Here is a 16,737-nt window from a genome sequence, read left to right on the forward strand (position 1 = left end):
ATCTTGATCACCGCTGTGTTCCCAGCCTTGCCTCCCACAGAACTGGGAGAAAATTCAGTATGTGCATCAGATCCTTAATGCTTAGTTCAGGCCTGATCACATACTTGGTGGTTGATAAATCTGAGAAAGAAAAAAGGTCTTCCCTTAGTCCAGTGGCTAAGACTCCGAGCTCCCAATGCAAGGGGCCTGGGTTCAATCCCTGGTCAAGGAACTAGATCCCACATGCTGCAATGAAGAGTTTGCATGCTGTAACTAAAGATCCTACATGCTGCAACTAAGACCTTGCACAGCCAAGTGAATACATATTAAAAAAAAAAAAAAAGAAATAAAAAGGCCTTTTGACCACACTGCTCTCCTGCTTTCCTCCTTGCTTCACCACCTCACAGCACGTCCTAGTCTTCCCTGACTCCTCTCTCTACCCCTGCTTCCCTTCCTCTCTCCCCATCAAGCCACCCTTCACACTGGCCCCATTCAGCTCTGAAGCTTCACTTTCTTGGGCATAATGCCCATCTCTCGCACCCTTACCCATGAATTTCAGGTCTTCCCTTGCTCAGCTGACCCAAAGGAGCACCTGAGATTTCAGCTTCTCCTTATCACCTTGGCACCCAAGCTTCAGGTTTCAGAATGTTGCTAAGTCTGTGTACCTCTGTTCTGCCATTGATGGCGTTTTCCTATATCCTCTTTGATAAGTTCATTTGGAAAGGAAATTTTAACCTATGGCATATTCTTGCAAAAGAATGGATGAAGTAGAGCCACATAGTTCAGTTCAGTCACTCAGTTGTGTCCGACTCTTTGCGACCCCATGAATCGCAGCACGCCAGGCCTCCCTGTCCATCACCAACGTATTAGGTGATGTATAAATCTCAAAAGCGTAACGCTGAGGTGCAAAAAAAATCAGTTGTAGCACAAGACACAATTTATTTAAAGTTTACCCCCAAATCTAAAACTGTTCTATATACAGACATAGAGAACAAATGCATGGACACCAAAGTGGGGAAGGGGATTGGGGTGAATTGGCAGATTGGGATTGATTTATTTACACTTATATACACTATTTGAAGAAGGAAATGGCAACCCACTCCAGTACTCTTGTCTGGAAAATCCCATGGATGAAGGAGCCTGGTAGGCTATATAGTCCATGGGGTTGCAAAGAGTTGGACACAACTGAGCAACTTCACTCACTCATATACACTACTGTGTATAAAATCACTAATGAGAAACCACTGTATAGCTCAGAGAACTCTACTCAGAGCTCTGTGGTGACCTAAATGGGAAGGAAATCCAAAAACGAGGGGCTATACGTATACATATAGCTGATTCACTTTGCTCCACAGCAGAAACTAACACGTTGTTAAAAGTAACTATACTCCAGTAAAAATAAAGCTATTCTATACATCGTTGATGAATACATGCATGTATATTAAAAATGTGAAAGCGTGCATAGGAGTAGAAACCTCAAACACTAACAAACATTTGAAAAGATGCTCAAAATCCTCAGTCATAAAATGGAGTGAGAATGGAAATAACTGCATGTATCACTTTATACCAAATTACTCTTGTCAAAAACTAGAAAGCTGAGTAATGTCAAGCGTGGATGGTGAGGGAAGGATACAAGAACCCTTGTGAACTGTTGGTTGGAGTGTAAAGGAGACAGCCATTGTGAAAAGCAAACTGCCGCATACATACCCAGGACCCAGAAATTCTGCTCCCTAAGAAAGAGACACAAGCATCTGTCTACAGGGCCACACATGAGAGTGCTCGTTGCCGCATTATTTACAGTGGGAATGGTGGAGGTGGTGGAGTTGGAAGTAGCCTGACTGTCCTCTCTGGGGAGGAGACAGTAAGCTGTGAGGGATGCACCAGAGGTGTCCCAAGCAACCATCAGAAGCCACGGACTCAATGAGCCCAGAGTAACAATGATGGCCCTTAATAACACTAGTGCTCAGCAAGAAAAATAAGATTAGGATAAACTATTAACACAATCATGGGGAGATAAATTAGAACAGACATGCGCTGGACACAGTGGTACTCATTTTACAAGAACTCACTCAACAACAACAAAAAATACTATATGAACATATTAGAATGTTTGTCAGTAGCAGGTGGGGCACCAAAAGAGACTGGGATACGGAGACTGAGGGAATACATAAAAATTTTTTGAATATTTGTTATTGGTCAGTTACATGTGTGATCCATTCATGTAGCCTGTTCTTGTTTCAGCTGAAGTGGTAGTGGTGGTTTAGTCAGTAAGTCATGTCCAACTCTTTTTGAACCCATGGGCTGTAGCCCACCAGGCTCCTCTGTCCATGGGATTCTCCAGGCAAGAATACTGGAGAGGGTTGACCTTTCCTCCTCCAAGGGATCTTCCTGACCCAGGGATGGAACCCCCATCTCCTGCAGAGCAGATGGATTCTTTACCATCTGAGCCACTGGTGAAGGCCAGAATACATTAAATTTAAATCAAGAGATATCTTGCGGGGGATAATGAACTATAAACTGAGGGTGTGGGATTAATGCAATCCATGACACCTGCGATCTAAAAAGGAAGACAAGGGAAGGGATGTAGAGGAGGAGGAGTCCCAAATTTAGTAGTGAAGTTGTCTCTGGGCAGGAGGTGACTTCAAATGCCATCTGCGATGTGTGCACCTTAGAAAACCATCTGCAGTGAATACAATAAAATAGACTTGACGAAGCTGGGAAGTGAGGATGTTGGTGTCAGTTACATGATCTCTCCGTTTTCTTCTATACTGAAATATTTATAATAAATTTGAGAAAACTTTCCTTTCACCACTGACCAGGGAAAACAAAACACATCAGAAAGACTGGTTAGAAGTGGCTCATTTTCATATAACTTTTATATCATTTCGTGCCATTTCATTTTCTGTTCATGGAGCACCTAAAATTATCTTGTGTGCCTTCTTTGGGAAACACCACTTTTAACACGTCAAATATGTTTCTTTTGAAAGAATCTACCCTCTCTTATTTATTTTTGTCTGTGTTGAGTCTTCATTGCTATGAGTGGGGCTTTCTCTAGTTGTGGCGAGCAGGGGCTACTCTTCACTGCGGTGCGGGGCTTCTCATTATGGTGGCTCCTTTTGCTGCAGAGCACAGGATCTAGGCACACAGGCTTCAGTAGTTGTGTCTCGCAGGCTCTAGAGCACCGCCTCTAATAGGCTCTAGAGCACTAGCTTAGTTGCTGCAAGGCATGTGGAATCCTCCCAGAACAGAACCTGTGTCCCCTGCATTGGCAGGCAGATTCTTCTTTTTTTTTTTTTTGGCAGGTAGATTCTTAACCACTGGACCACTAGGGAATTCTTGATCTACCCTCTTTCGAAGGCATTGGAATTAAAAAAAAAAACAGAAAAGTGCACTTATCATGAGGGTACTGCTTGATGAATTTTCAGTCTGAACACACTTGCGTAACTGGTATCCAGATTCAGAAAGAGAAGTCCCTTTCCTGTCCCCTACAGTCACATCCCATGGGTAACCACTCCCTGACTTTTATCACTCTATTGCTTTTGCCTGTTCTAGAACTTCCTATCTAGAATCATATAGTGATAGTCTTTCAAGTGTGGCTTGTTTCATTTAGAGTAATGCTTTTGAGATTTATCCCTGTGGTGGGATGTATCCATAATTCATTCCCTCTTGTTGAATAGTATCTGGTAATATGCATGTACCATCATGGACTTATCCAGCCTCCTGTTAAGGGGCATTTGGGTGGTTTCCAATGTGGAATACATTCACAGCATCCAGTAGATGGAAGTGGCGAAATTCCCACGGACAAATGGCTGGATCGTGTGTAGGTGTTTGTCATCTTAAGAAGAGCTTGGCACTGTGGCTTTTATCATCAGCATTCTGAACATCTGAGTAATTAGCACTTGAAATCTTCTTGCTTTGAAGACTAGCTTATATAATAATAAGAAAGAATGGTGAAAATTCAACCTTGACATCAAAATACACTGGGTTCTTGTTTCAGAGAATAGATCCCTTTTATGACAGGTAACATGTTAATGCCCCCACTGACAACAACTTTTTGCTTTTATTAGACTTTATATAACATCCAATTACTTATAGTTATGAACTATTTGAAAATAAAAATATTTCATTATCAGCATGGCCCTATTATTTTGCAAGTTATTTTAGCTAAAACTTATAAAATGTATTTGACAGGTTATATACATTATTATTTTAATGTTCTCCTTAGTCCTTAATATAGATGTAAGTCATCAGAGAAAAACTATTTTAAATGTGAAGTGGATTGACTAAAAATCACATTATCCATTTTGGCTGGAAAACATCTCTTGTGTCTTATTACCAAGCTAGTATCCTTTTTTTTTTTTTTCCCGGCCGCCGCGCTTGTGGGATCTTGGTTCCACGTGCACGTGTGCTAAGTCTCTTTAGTCCTTTCCGACTTTGGGACCCCATGGACTGTAGGCCGCCAGGTTCATCTGTCCATGGCATGCATTTTCCAGGCAAGAATACTGGAATAGGTTGCCATGGACTCCTGCGGGGTCTTCCTGACGCAGGAATTGAACCAGCGGTTCCTACATCTCCTGCATTGGCAGGCGGATTCTTTACCAGTAGCGCCACCCCGAGATGTAAGCTGAACCCCGTGCATTGGAAGCCGTGGATTCTTAACCACCAGGGCAGTCCCACCAAGCCAGTATCTTGACGATGGAATTTTAAGTAGCGTTTGTGTGCCCATTTCTCACACACTGGGGGAGCCAAAACCCAGAGAGAAAATCCAGCAAACGCTCCAGCTCTCGGGGTTGAGAAGTTCTGGAGGACAGAGTCCAGGCCACCATTTTCGCCTGCGGAATGGGCCCGTGGGCCACTGGGGGGCGCCATCGGAGGGACCGCGGGCCTCTCTGGAACGCGGCTGGTGAGGCGCCTTCGCCCGCTGCACACCTGGCGGGAAGACTTCCTTTGCAGACATCCCAGCCCTCAGTTCCCACCGCCGCCCAGGAAAGCAATATGATGATACCCATTCTGCAGATGGGCAAATGCACACGCCAGGTCGCGCGGCACGGAGTAGGCGGAACTGGGATCAGAACCTAGGTCTTTGATTCCGCAGACTGAAGACATTTCCAACCATGGCTCCTCCTCTCTGTGACCTTGCTTTATCAGCGCGAGTGTGTGGTGATAGGGCGCGGGGGCGGGGGCGGGGGGTGGGGGGTGCTCCGACGAAGTCCATTCAGTATGCCTTCCCTTTTTCTTGCACACTCCTCTCCCCGCCTGCTCGTTGAACACTCATCTCAAAATGCCGTCACACACACACATCTTCCAAAGTCTCCCTCGGTCCCAGAGGGGAGCATCCCTTCCACTTGCCTCGTCTCCTCCCTCCTTCCGGCCTCGTCCAGCGGCCCTGGCGGGCCGGGGTCACTGCCCTGGAGAGGTGGAGCCACCAGCCCGGAGGCAGTTCTGGGATTCCGGACTTCATTTGAATCTCTCCCCCTCCCAGGGAGGCTCTAGTCCTGCGGAGAGAAGTTGGGTGGTATACTCGCCCTCCCTACCCTGTCCCCATCCCCACCCCCACAAGGGACTGAGAACCAGAGGCCGCCGCATGTCACCCTGCCCATGTGGCCAGCATAATCTGGAATTTCAGGTCTATAAATCACTGGCAGGGGGTGGGGTGGGGGAGGGGGGTCATAAAGCTGTTCTCCCATACTGGTCTGCTCGCTTGACCTCTTGTCCCCTCCTCCAGACACCCTCCCCCCTCCAGGAAACTTGCCTAAGGAGGGGCCTGGGCGTTTATAGGGAGCCACTGTGGGAGGGGCTGGCCAGAGAGGCTACAGGCAGAGAAGGTGAGGAGGGGGCCCTGGGGGGTCTGGATATGTAGGGGGAGCTGCGGAGGCCATCCCTGAGCTCTGATCAGTGAATGCCCCATCCCAGCCTTGGTTTCTTTTGGGGGGGGAGGGTGGGGCATGCTCCATGGCTTGCAGAATCTTAGATCCCCAACCAGGGATTGAACCCACATCCGATGTAGTAGGGCCACAGAGTCCTAACCACTGGGCTGCCAAGGAAGTCCCTCCTCTTCTGTAAAATGGCCCACTGCCAGGGTTGTGGGCACACTGGATACCAGCCTGGGCCCAGCAGCAAGGTGGGAGCAGAACCTGGCAGCTGGGGTGTGGAATGGGGGCAGTGGGTCCTGTCCAGCAAGACCCGCCCTCCTCTCCCAGCCTCTACCCGGCCTCACGTGTCCCAGCAGGACTATGGCTTCTGCAGCAGCAGCAACGACAGAGAAGGGGTCTCCAGTTGTGGTGGGTCTGCTGGTCGTGGGCAACATCATTATTCTGGTGAGACATCCACTGGGAGCCCAGGGGGCAGGTGAGGAGGAGGGAGTCGTCCTGAACCTGGGCGCGGGGCGGCTGAGAGCCCAGGACCCACTTAATGGCCCGCGTCGCCTGGCTTCTTAAGTCTGAACGGTCCTAATTTGGATCCCAGCTCTGCCTCTCCCCAGCTGTGTGAACTTGAGCAAACAACTTGACTTCTCTGTGCCTACTTCCCCATCTATAGATTATGTCTTCACTGTGGGCACTGTCGAGTGGGTTAATCCTCAGATTAATGGTCCTCAGATCAGAAAAAGTGCTTGACAAGTGCCAGCTGTCATCATTAACATGACTATGGACATAAAGCGCCTGCTGGGTGCACAGGAGGCCCATAGCAATGAGTAATGGCAATGTCTTTAAGTTATCTAATACCTGCACGTGGAGCCAGACAGCCTGGATTCAAACCTCAGCTTTATCACCTTCTACTCTGGGACCTGGGGCCAGTGATATAATCTCTCCAGCCCTCAGTGTTCTCATCTGTAAGATGGAGATAAAATAGGAATGCTGAGAGGATCAAATGAGTTACTGGATCTGTGCTTAGGCCAGAGCCTGGCACACATGTTGCTATCAGTACGGGCCATCACGATAGTACAGGACAGCTGGTGACAATGATGAATATCACACGGGAAGCAGTTTGGGGATCAGTGCACTCAGTAAATACTCTGAACCTTGGTCTGATTGTTGGCAAAGGTACCACCGAGCAGTCTTCCTCTTGCCTGATTCCCCATCCCAAGAGGTAACCAGATTTTTATTTTCTCCAGTATTTCTTGAAGCAGATACAAGCAGATAGGAACTAGTACCTGTTTTCTCCCTTTTCTTGCTCATTCCGCATCCTGGCCTGTGTCTCCCCCATCCTCCTGCTCCCATTGTGCATAGGCCCCTCCACACCAGGCCTCCGCCAGCCTCCCCACCCCTTCCCACAACTGCAGAGCCCTCCGTTGTGTGGCACCCTGGCTCCTTTATTCCCTACAGTGCTGCAGGGAATAACCTGGTGGGTGTGTGACTTTCCTGCATGGGCAGGTATATCCGGAGGATCGATTCCTGTGAGTGGAATGGCTGGACCGAAGGGTAGATGCCTTTGTCATTTGTTCTGGCCACAGCCAGGCTCCTCTCCTCAGGGAATAGCAACTCTCTCCAGGAGACCCAGCGTCTCCTTGAGGCCAGTCATGAGCTCCAGGCTTTGCACGTAGTGTCTCCTCGTATCCTTGAAGTCTTCAGCAGCTGGGGTGGAGGTGGGGTTCAGGGGTCTGGCTGGGTCCTCCCTCCCTTCTCGGTCCCCTGCCCAGCTTCATCCCTGCTCGTGGAAGGGGACGTCTTTGTCACTCTTACTACTTTCCAAGAGGGCAACAGAGGCTCAGAGTGGGGAAGGTGCTTGCTCACAGAGACTCACGCGGGTGAGCCAACTGCGCCTGCCCAGCCCCTGCTGACCGGCCGTTCTGTCCAGCTGTCAGGCCTGGCCCTGTTTGCTGAAACGGTATGGGTGACCGCCGACCAGTACCGCGTGTACCCGCTGATGGGCGTCTCGGGCAAGGATGACGTCTTCGCCGGCGCCTGGATCGCCATCTTCTGCGGCTTCTCCTTCTTCGTGGTGGCCAGCTTTGGTGTGGGCGCAGCACTCTGCCGCCGCCGCTCCATGATCCTCACGGTGAGGCCCTGGGAGGAAGGGATGGGCATGGCTGGCCATAGAGGTCATCCTCACAGTCATAATACCAACTGCACAGAAGCCACTAGTGTGCCCTCCCCGTGGCATTGCACTGGGGCCTCCTGGCAATCACGTCATCTCCTCTGTCCATAAGCGAATAACCTAGGCTCAGCTGTTACTCTCGTCTTACTGGGAAAACTAGGGCCCACGGGAGGCAAGGAAAAAGGCGCTGCACAGGAAGATGGCTCTTGAGTAGCAGGACCGGGACTTGAACCTCAGCTGGTTGGTCTCCAGGGTCTGCACTTGTGAGCAGTTGATAACAATGACAATAAGAATAGCACAGCTACCACTTAATGAGTGCTCCATGTTTTACATAAATTAGTTCATTTGTGCCTCACCATCCGTCATGAGGTACCATAATCGTCTCCATCTTCATCCTCATGAGCCCATTTGACAGAGTTGATACTGAGGCTCAGAGAAGTGAATCCACTTCTCTGGGGTGACACAGCAAGTGAGTGGCAGAGCCAGGATTTAAACCTGAGTCTGTCAGCGCTTGAGTCTAGGCTCTTAGTCTCTGCCCACAGCAATAACCCACATTCCCCCAAGTACCTCCCGTGTGCCTGACATGAGGCTAAGCAGTTTAGAAAGTGAACGCCTTCAAGCCAACCAGCAGCCCAGAAGTAAGTGCTTCTCTACTCATTTACCAGATGAAGAAACTGAGGTTCAAAGAGGCCCACAGACCAGATGATAGGGAAAGCAGGACTTCCAATCTCGGCCCTACTGACCCAGAGCCAACATGGGGCTTCCTCCCCATCTGAGGGCTTTTTGGACTCCCAGGAGCAGCTACTTACCTAATCCACAAGTGCGTACTGAGCAAGAACCATGTGCCAAGCCCTGTGCTAGGCCCTGGGTTATTTAGTGAGCACACCCCAAAAGCCCTGGCTATGGGGCCGGATACTGTGATGGGGAGGCAGTGACCAGGGAAGGAAGAGCTGGAGCTGCGGAAGGGAGAGTGGAGAACTTGCAGGTAAAGTGAAGCAGAGGCGAGGTTGGTGGGGGGGTGTGCAGGAAGGGGGCTGTGAACCACGTGTGTGTGGGCTGGAGCCAATTGTGCGGAGGTAGTGAGAGGAACTGAGGGCGGACAGGGGAGGAGAACACTGGGGGATGGGCATGGCGATGAGGGGAGAGAGGGGATGTGGGCCTGGTAAGGACTTTGGCTTTGCTATGTGTAAGATGGAGCCATGGAAAACACTTTTCCATGCCTTTCCTTTTATTCTTCTGTCTTTCCTGAATTTAGGTCTCTGGCACAATTTTCCAGTCCTTAAAGTCCACCCAGCTAGTAAAAGAAAAAAATTCTGTGTCTGTCTCCCCTGTGAGTTTGTCATTAATTGAGACACAGAATTTTTCTTTAATTATTATGAGAAATTTCAAACAGACTAGAGTGAACGGCACCATGAACCTTGTGGACCTATCACCTGGTTTCAACAAAATCACCCACACGTCATCCCCCCTACCCCACCCTCTGCCTGCCCGCATTTTTCTTTCCTGGGGTATTTTGAAGTGCATTCCAGACACCAAGTCACTTCCCTGTAAATACTTGAGTGCACATTTCTCTGAACGATAAGGACACGGTTTTAAAGCAGCCAGGTGTGCTGGGCCACAGCATCTCATTTGGGCAGTGAAGTTGGCAGGTCCACACCCCACCCTCTGTTGCTTTAAGGGTAAGGGGAGGGGACAGCTGAGGGTCAGAGAAATAATTTTCATTAAACACCAAAGGGGTTTTTTTTGGGGGGGGGAGTTTTTTTTTGCACAACCACTATACCATGGGCACACCCTGTAAATTTACCCCACTCCCTTCCTATCTATCTTCCAATACCTAGTCTGTGTTCAGATGTCCCTGGTTGTCTCAGGAATGTGTTTATATTTTTCTTTTCTATAGTAGACATTCATTTGACTGCATCCAAGCTAATAGTTAACTTCAGGGTATACCTTACATATTTTTAAATTTCATTTCCTCCTAACATTTTATTATAACAAATTTTCAAACATACAGAAAGGGTGAAAGATTTGCACAGACAGCACCTATGTATCCACCATGTAGATGTTTCCATTCATACTGTGCATGCTTAGTCACTCAGCCATGTCAGACTCTGGGCCCCCATGGACTGTAGCCCCCCAGGCTCCTCTGTCCATGGGGATTCTCCAGGCAAGAATACTGAAGCAGGTTACCATGCCCTTCTCCAGGGGATCTTCCCAGCCCAGGGATCAAACCCAGGTCTCCCACATTGCAGGCATTTTCTTTACCATCTGAGCCACCAGGGAAGACCTCCATTCACATTGTCTTATACTTTTGTAAACAATTGCATTTCTGGGAATTCCCTGGCAGTCCAGTGGTTAGGAAGTGGTGCCCTCACTGCCGGCCCCTGGTTCAATCCCTGATCAGGGAACTAACATCCTGCAAGCTGCAGGGCTCAGCCAAAAAAACCCCACAAAAAAACAAAACATTGCATTTCTATCCATGGACCCATCCCGTGAGGGGTGTGACCTCACAGGCTTTGCCCTGATGGCACTGGCCCTCCATCCCTCCCTCCGTCTCTCCGCAGTACCTGATACTCATGCTCATCATCTACATCTTTGAGTGCGCCTCCTGCATCACGTCCTACACCCACCGAGACTACGTGAGTCCGACGGAGGCCAGGGGAGGGACGTGACTTCTGGTGGGGGGAGTTCAGTGAGGGTCTCCGGTAGAAGTGGAGGTCAAGCTCTCTCCCCACCCAGCCTGGCTGGACCCTGTTCTTCCTGGCCCTCTGCAGATGGTTTCCAACCCGTCCCTGATCACCAAGCAGATGCTGACCTTCTACAGTGCAGACTCAAACCAGGGCCGGGAACTGACCCGCCTCTGGGATCGCATCATGATTGAGGTGGGCGAGGGTCTGCAGTGTTGGGGGGTTGGGGGCGGATCTTGGGCTCTGACCACAGAGGTAGTTAGGGCTCCCATGATGCCCACTGGTGGATGATATCTACTCAAGTGGTTCTTAGGAGGGAGGAACTCTGGTCGTTGCCATTTTCCAGATGAAAAACCTCAAAAGAGAGAACAGCACTTGCCCATATGTTTGGTAAGGGACAGAGTTGGGGCTCAAACCTGGCGGCCTAGATCCAGACCCACTGCTCTGAACCATCGCATGCACCATCTTAATAATAACAATAGTCATAATAATAACAGCAAACATCAACCAGCACTACCTTTTGTTTTGGAGAAGGCAATGGCACCCCACTCCAGTACTCTTGCCTGGAAAATCCCATGGATGGAGGAGCCTGGTAGGCTGCGGTCCATGGGGTCGCTAAGAGTCAGACACGACTGAGCGCCTTCACTTTCACTTTTCACTTTCATGCATTGGAGAAGGAAATGGCAACCCACTCCAGTGTTCTTGCCTGGAGAATCTTTTGTTTAGCACTGTTCAAAAGCACTTTCAAGCTTCTTTAATCCTCACAGCCACCCCATAACAGAGATCAGCTCTTAGCAATGAGGAAAGGGAGGCAGGAGGTCACATGGCTGGTCGGTCACAGAACCAGACGGACTCAAACCCGGGCTGCCAGGTTCTAAAAAACACACATTAATTAAAGTCAGTGTGATATAGGAGCACAAAGGGAGAATGTTGAGGACCCCTCAGAAACTGAGGTCCCCATTTGCTTCAACCTAGCCAGGACTGGAGCCCACGTTTGAAGGAGCCTATGTTTTCATCATTTGGAAGCCACAAATTAAACACCCACAAGGGCCAGGAGAAGCCAGAAATCGGCCCTTTGGTGTCATTTAACTCTTTGTGTTGATGGCTAATTAAAAAAAAAATTTTTTTTTTCCAATGAATTTTTTTTTCAAAAAATTAAAAAAATAAACCATGAATGTGGGTTTGATCCAAATCCCCCATCAGCCTCAGGGTGCTGGGACAAGTATTGCCTGCTCCTTGCTCACACACAGACAGTGGAGTGCAGGCCCACCTCGGCCTTCCTCGCTGTGAGACGCAGGGGAGCATCTGAGTTGGAGCCCACCTGACCCCAGCCTCTCCCTCCAGCAAGAGTGCTGTGGCACGTCAGGCCCCATGGACTGGGTGAACTTCACATCTGCCTTCCGGGCCACCACCCCAGAGGTGGTGTTCCCCTGGCCCCCGCTATGCTGTCGACGGACTGGCAACTTCATCCCAGTCAATGAAGAAGGCTGCCGCCTGGGCCACCTGGACTACCTGTTCACCAAGGTGTGTCTCCTCCTGCTGTGTCTGTTGCTGTGTCTGTCTGTCTGGCCCTCTCTGGTTCTTCTGTCTCTTTCTCCCTCCCGCTGTCTGTCTGTCATCTCCTCCCCAACCCCCATCTGACTTTTCCAACCCTCCATCTGTCCGCCCTCCACCTCCCCCACCCCCCACCCGACCCACCACCTCCCTGTGCAAGTCAGCGGGATGCATACCGCAGGTTTGGTCTGATCCAGACCTGGCGACACCTGAAACTTTTCTCAGGTTGTCTGGGGATCAGAGCAACAAGAACAATACCAGCAGCACACCACCAATAACCACTAACATTTCTTGAGCCTTTACTTTGTAGCAGGCATCCTTCTAGGTGCTTTACATTTTCCTTTTTTACTTATTTCATTCTCACGGCAGCCTAATGTGGTAAGGTTGTAATGTTTTCATTTTACAGATGATGAATCTCGCTAGTGAGAGATGGAGCTGGGATGTGATTTCAGGCAGTGAGGCCCCAACCAGGTGCTTTAACTCCTGCAAGGGGAGTGCAGAAGCTAAGAGAGAAGCCAGAGGAGGGGAACCAGTCCCAGTGGGCTAGCGGGGCCCTTCAGCGCCATGTCTTAGATCAAGTATCACAGAGAGAGGAGCCTGATGCAAACCATCACCCCTCTAGAGTCAGATAGCTGTTCCTTGAGCCTTGGCTCTGTGCAGAGCACTTACACGCCTCATCTCACAGAATCAGCACAGCTACTTTTTGGAGGGTAGTGCTGTCAATATTGCTATTTCCCAGATGGGAAAACTGAGGCTCAGAGGGTCAGAATCGTAGCTAGGCCCCATAGCCAACAAACGACAGAGCTGGCCCCCAGCTCTGCCCTGCTGACTCCAGGGCACACACCCTGAACCTTTAAGGCAGATGGAGCAGGGGATCTACATGAAGGCAAGTGGTGTGGGGCTCTGGCCCTGCTCAGCCTCACCTCTAAACAAGAAGCTATTAGAACTGGTCTGATCCTAAAGTTAAATTTCAAACCTTTGGAACTTGGGGGCAGCATGGAAAGCCGGCTCCAGACAGACTCGCCCTCAGACTGCACCATCGGAGGCAGCAGCTGCTTGTGCCGTCTGGGTTATCGTCACAGCCCTGACTCCCCGAAATCACCCTGGGAGGGAGACACTGCTGTGATCCCCAGGGTGAGAAACCCCCACCCTTGGTGATCCCACACGTAAGAAAAGCAAGACTGGAAGCAGGAAGTGACTCTCCCAAGGGTGCCCAGTGACTCTTGCTTTCAGCAGCCAGCCTCCCTGGGCATTATCTCACACTCCCACTTTCCCCTTGCCCAGGGCTGCTTTGAACATATTGGCCACGCCATCGACAGCTACACGTGGGGCATCTCGTGGTTTGGGTTTGCCATCCTGATGTGGACGGTGAGAGGCGGAGCCTTTGAGCTGGGTGGGATGGGGGTGTGAGGCTGGAGTGTCCCTCACCTGACGCCTCCTCTTCAGCTCCCCGTGATGCTGATAGCCATGTATTTCTACACCACGTTGTGAGAACGAGAAGTGAAAGCTACGTGCACACCTGGCTTCCTCCTCCTCCTGCTCTGGCTTCCTCTGGCTGAGATGGCCGACTCGCCTCTCCCTGTCCCACCTCCCTGGCCCAGCCCTCCTTCCACTCCAAAGATGTTTTACCAGGTTTCTGAGCCCTGCTGAGAGTTGGGGTGCCCTAAAACCCCTGGACATCCTCCTACTAAGGACTAAGCTTCCAGCAAATTCTCTAAGGGGTGTGTAGCATGTGTGTACAGACCGTTAGTCCTTAACCTCCTTTCACTAGACTGATTCTTGGCCCATCTTTCAGGGTCAACTTCAAGTCCTGTCCTCCAGGGGCCCTTTCCTGATCTCACCACCCCATTCACAGATGCCTTTCTTATAGTTCCCAGAGCTCCTCCTCCATGGTGGATGTCATCATCATCACTGAATAGTTTGTGATTGTCTGTTTAAATTCTGGTAGAACTGGGACTGCCATGAGGAGAGGGACAAGTTCTGTTATGGTCACTTTAACATCCCCTGCATCGCCTGGCATGGGGCTGAGCATGGATATTCAATAAATACTACTTGAATGAGTTTGTTTGTTTTCTTCTAAGGCCAAGGTAAATGAATAAGAACTATCCCAGAGGAAGTAGCAGAAACCCAGCCAGCACTGACTGAAACATAAAATGGAATGTACAGGCTCATGTAACCAAGTCGGTAGTGCTGGCTTCAGGCATGTCTGGATCCAGGGGCTCAATCTAGGTTTCCAGGAAACCTGCTTCATTCCCTTGCAGGATTTCTCTGGTAACACCAGACTGACATCCTTATAGCTAAGCAACACAGTAGTGAGAAAAGGCCTCTTTCCCAAAAGCTTTCACCACGGTCAGGAATTAAATCTCACTGTTTTGGCTTAGGTTTTAGCCCCACTCTTCAGTCTGGGAAGTGAGACCAATGTGGATTAACATTCCTGCTAAAGATGCATCCAGGGGGTGGTGTTAGGAAGGGGACTGGTTATCAAAAGAAAATCAAAGTGCAGGGCTGTTGGGCCAGTACAGGTGACAGACATCCTCTTTTATTGTCGTTATCTGGTCGCCAAGACCTGTCCAACTCTTTGCAACCCCATGGACTGTAGTCCACCAGGCTTCTCTGTCCGTGGAATTTCCCAGGCAAGAATACTAGAGTGGGTTGCCATTTCTGTCTCCAGGGGATCTTCCCTGATACAGAGATTGAACCTGTGTCTCCTGCATTGGCAGGAGTATTCTTTACCACTGAGCCACCTGGGAAGCCCCAGACATCCTCCTACTAGGGACTAAAGCTTCCAGTAAGTTCTCTAAGGGGTGTGTGAGAGCAAACAGTTTAAGAATCTCATCATTGTTCTTTTGTTCTGTCTGAAGCAGGCCCATGCTCTGGCCACTTGACAGTGGTTAGGCCGTATGGGGAGAACTCTTCCTTACCCATTAAGTGAGGTTTGTCAGGGTCCTCATTTCCTCCACTGGTCTGCAAAGGGCCTACAAATGCTGGAATCAGATGTCAGCTTTTGAAAACATACTTTAATGGTCAAATCTATTACAGTGAAAAATTGGAAACAACAGAACATCCATCAGCAGAGGGTGGGTTGTACAACTCATGTTATATCCTTGACTGGGATTCTCCGTGGCTGTCATAAAGAAGGTAAATCTATGTGAACTGATATAAAAAGATGTCATAATGGTATAAATAATTGAAAAGCATATATAAGGGTGTTCATTATAGTAACCTAAATGAACATCAGTGGTGAACTGGTTAAATTAGCTATGTTATGTCTGTACTCTAGAATGCCACAAACAATAGTAAAGAATAATGTTTTAACATGAAAAAAATCTCCAAGGAATGCAAGTAGAAATACTGGCAAAGCACATACAGTGCTTTTATTCCTGTAGATCTCTATGCAGGGTAGGTCTTTTCTTTTTAAAGAAATAGATCAAGGTTTTAAAATAATGTTTAAAGGAATATGGGAAATACTTTTTAGAAAGCAAAAATAATTTATAATGCTTCCATTTAAAAAATTATAAAAATTTACAAATGGGAAGTGTCCCATGTTCCATTCCCCAGTAAACATCCCCCCAGATCTTCTCCAACCCTGTAGGTATTGCTATTAATACATGATCAATGTCCTCTTTGGCTTTTCAAATGTTTTTATCAATGTATTGATATATGCTTATATAAGCACATATATACACGTTTGATAGAATCATGCTTTGGATTAGATTCCTTAGTGGTCCAGTGGTCAAGAATCTGCCTTCCAATGCAGGGGATGTGGGTTCAATCCCTGGTCAGGGAATGAGGATCCCACATGCCACAGAGCAACTAAGCCCATACCACAGTTAGAGAGAAGCCTGCCCATCACTATGAAAGATACCGCATGCTGCAGGTAAGACCTGATGCCACCAAGAATAAATAAGTAAATATAAAAAAATAGAAACATGCTCGAAATATGTATTGCAACTTGTTTCCTTCACTTAAGTATATATTTTGGTCATCTTTTCATGTCAGCTTATGTGAATCCACTTCTTTTTTTGAAACTGTGACCGTGTATTCCAGAATACAGATATGTCACAGATCATCATACTCTGCTGTAAGTAAACAAGGAGCAGAACCACATGCATAAGTGATTTCTTTTTTATAAAAATGATATATACATATTTCTCATAAAGTTTTTTTTTTGAGAAATAGTTGGGATGGAGGGCCAAGAGGAGGAGGAATTTCCATACCATATATATCTTTATGATGTTTGGGAAAAAATGCTTTGTAAAGATAATGTGTTACTTTCCAAAAACAAAATCTAATAAAGGGATTTCTGAAATACTCAGCAATGTACAACTTTGCTTTTCGAGACAGAATTTTTTTTAAACACCATGTAGATGTAGATGTTATATGTACCATATTTTAACACATAAGCATACCTCCAGATTAACTGGTTTAACAGGCTTTTCTGCAGGCCCAGGAATGAAACTTCTCCTCCATCCTTGAGCACATATTT

At 48.3% G+C, this 16,737-nt stretch overlaps 1 protein-coding gene across 1 annotated transcript; it reads left to right on the plus strand.

Moving 5' to 3' along the window:
• Nucleotides 1–5,691: 5,691 nt before the first annotated feature.
• Nucleotides 5,692–14,311, plus strand: UPK1A (uroplakin 1A). Its single transcript, XM_025269937.3, has 8 exons — nt 5,692–5,804; nt 6,180–6,296; nt 7,774–7,974; nt 10,575–10,649; nt 10,785–10,892; nt 12,042–12,221; nt 13,536–13,619; nt 13,698–14,311. The coding sequence occupies exons 2-8, from the start codon at nt 6,213–6,215 to the stop codon at nt 13,740–13,742; spliced, it is 777 nt and encodes a 258-aa protein (XP_025125722.1). The 5' UTR covers nt 5,692–5,804; nt 6,180–6,212; the 3' UTR covers nt 13,743–14,311.
• The last annotated feature ends 2,426 nt before the right edge of the window (nt 14,312–16,737 follow it).

This window comes from Bubalus bubalis, chromosome 18 (assembly GCF_019923935.1).
Source record: "Bubalus bubalis isolate 160015118507 breed Murrah chromosome 18, NDDB_SH_1, whole genome shotgun sequence".
In the NCBI taxonomy this organism is placed as follows: Eukaryota; Metazoa; Chordata; class Mammalia; order Artiodactyla; family Bovidae; genus Bubalus; species Bubalus bubalis.

Bases quoted from the DNA above. Each gene is read 5' to 3' on its own strand.
- UPK1A (XM_025269937.3), top strand. From the start codon at position 6,213: ATGGCTTCTGCAGCAGCAGCAACGACAGAGAAGGGGTCTCCAGTTGTG. The intron at 10,650-10,784 runs GTGAGTCCGACG...GGCCCTCTGCAG, and splicing joins CCTACACCCACCGAGACTAC to ATGGTTTCCAACCCGTCCCT. The intron at 12,222-13,535 runs GTGTGTCTCCTC...CCCCTTGCCCAG, and splicing joins TGGACTACCTGTTCACCAAG to GGCTGCTTTGAACATATTGG.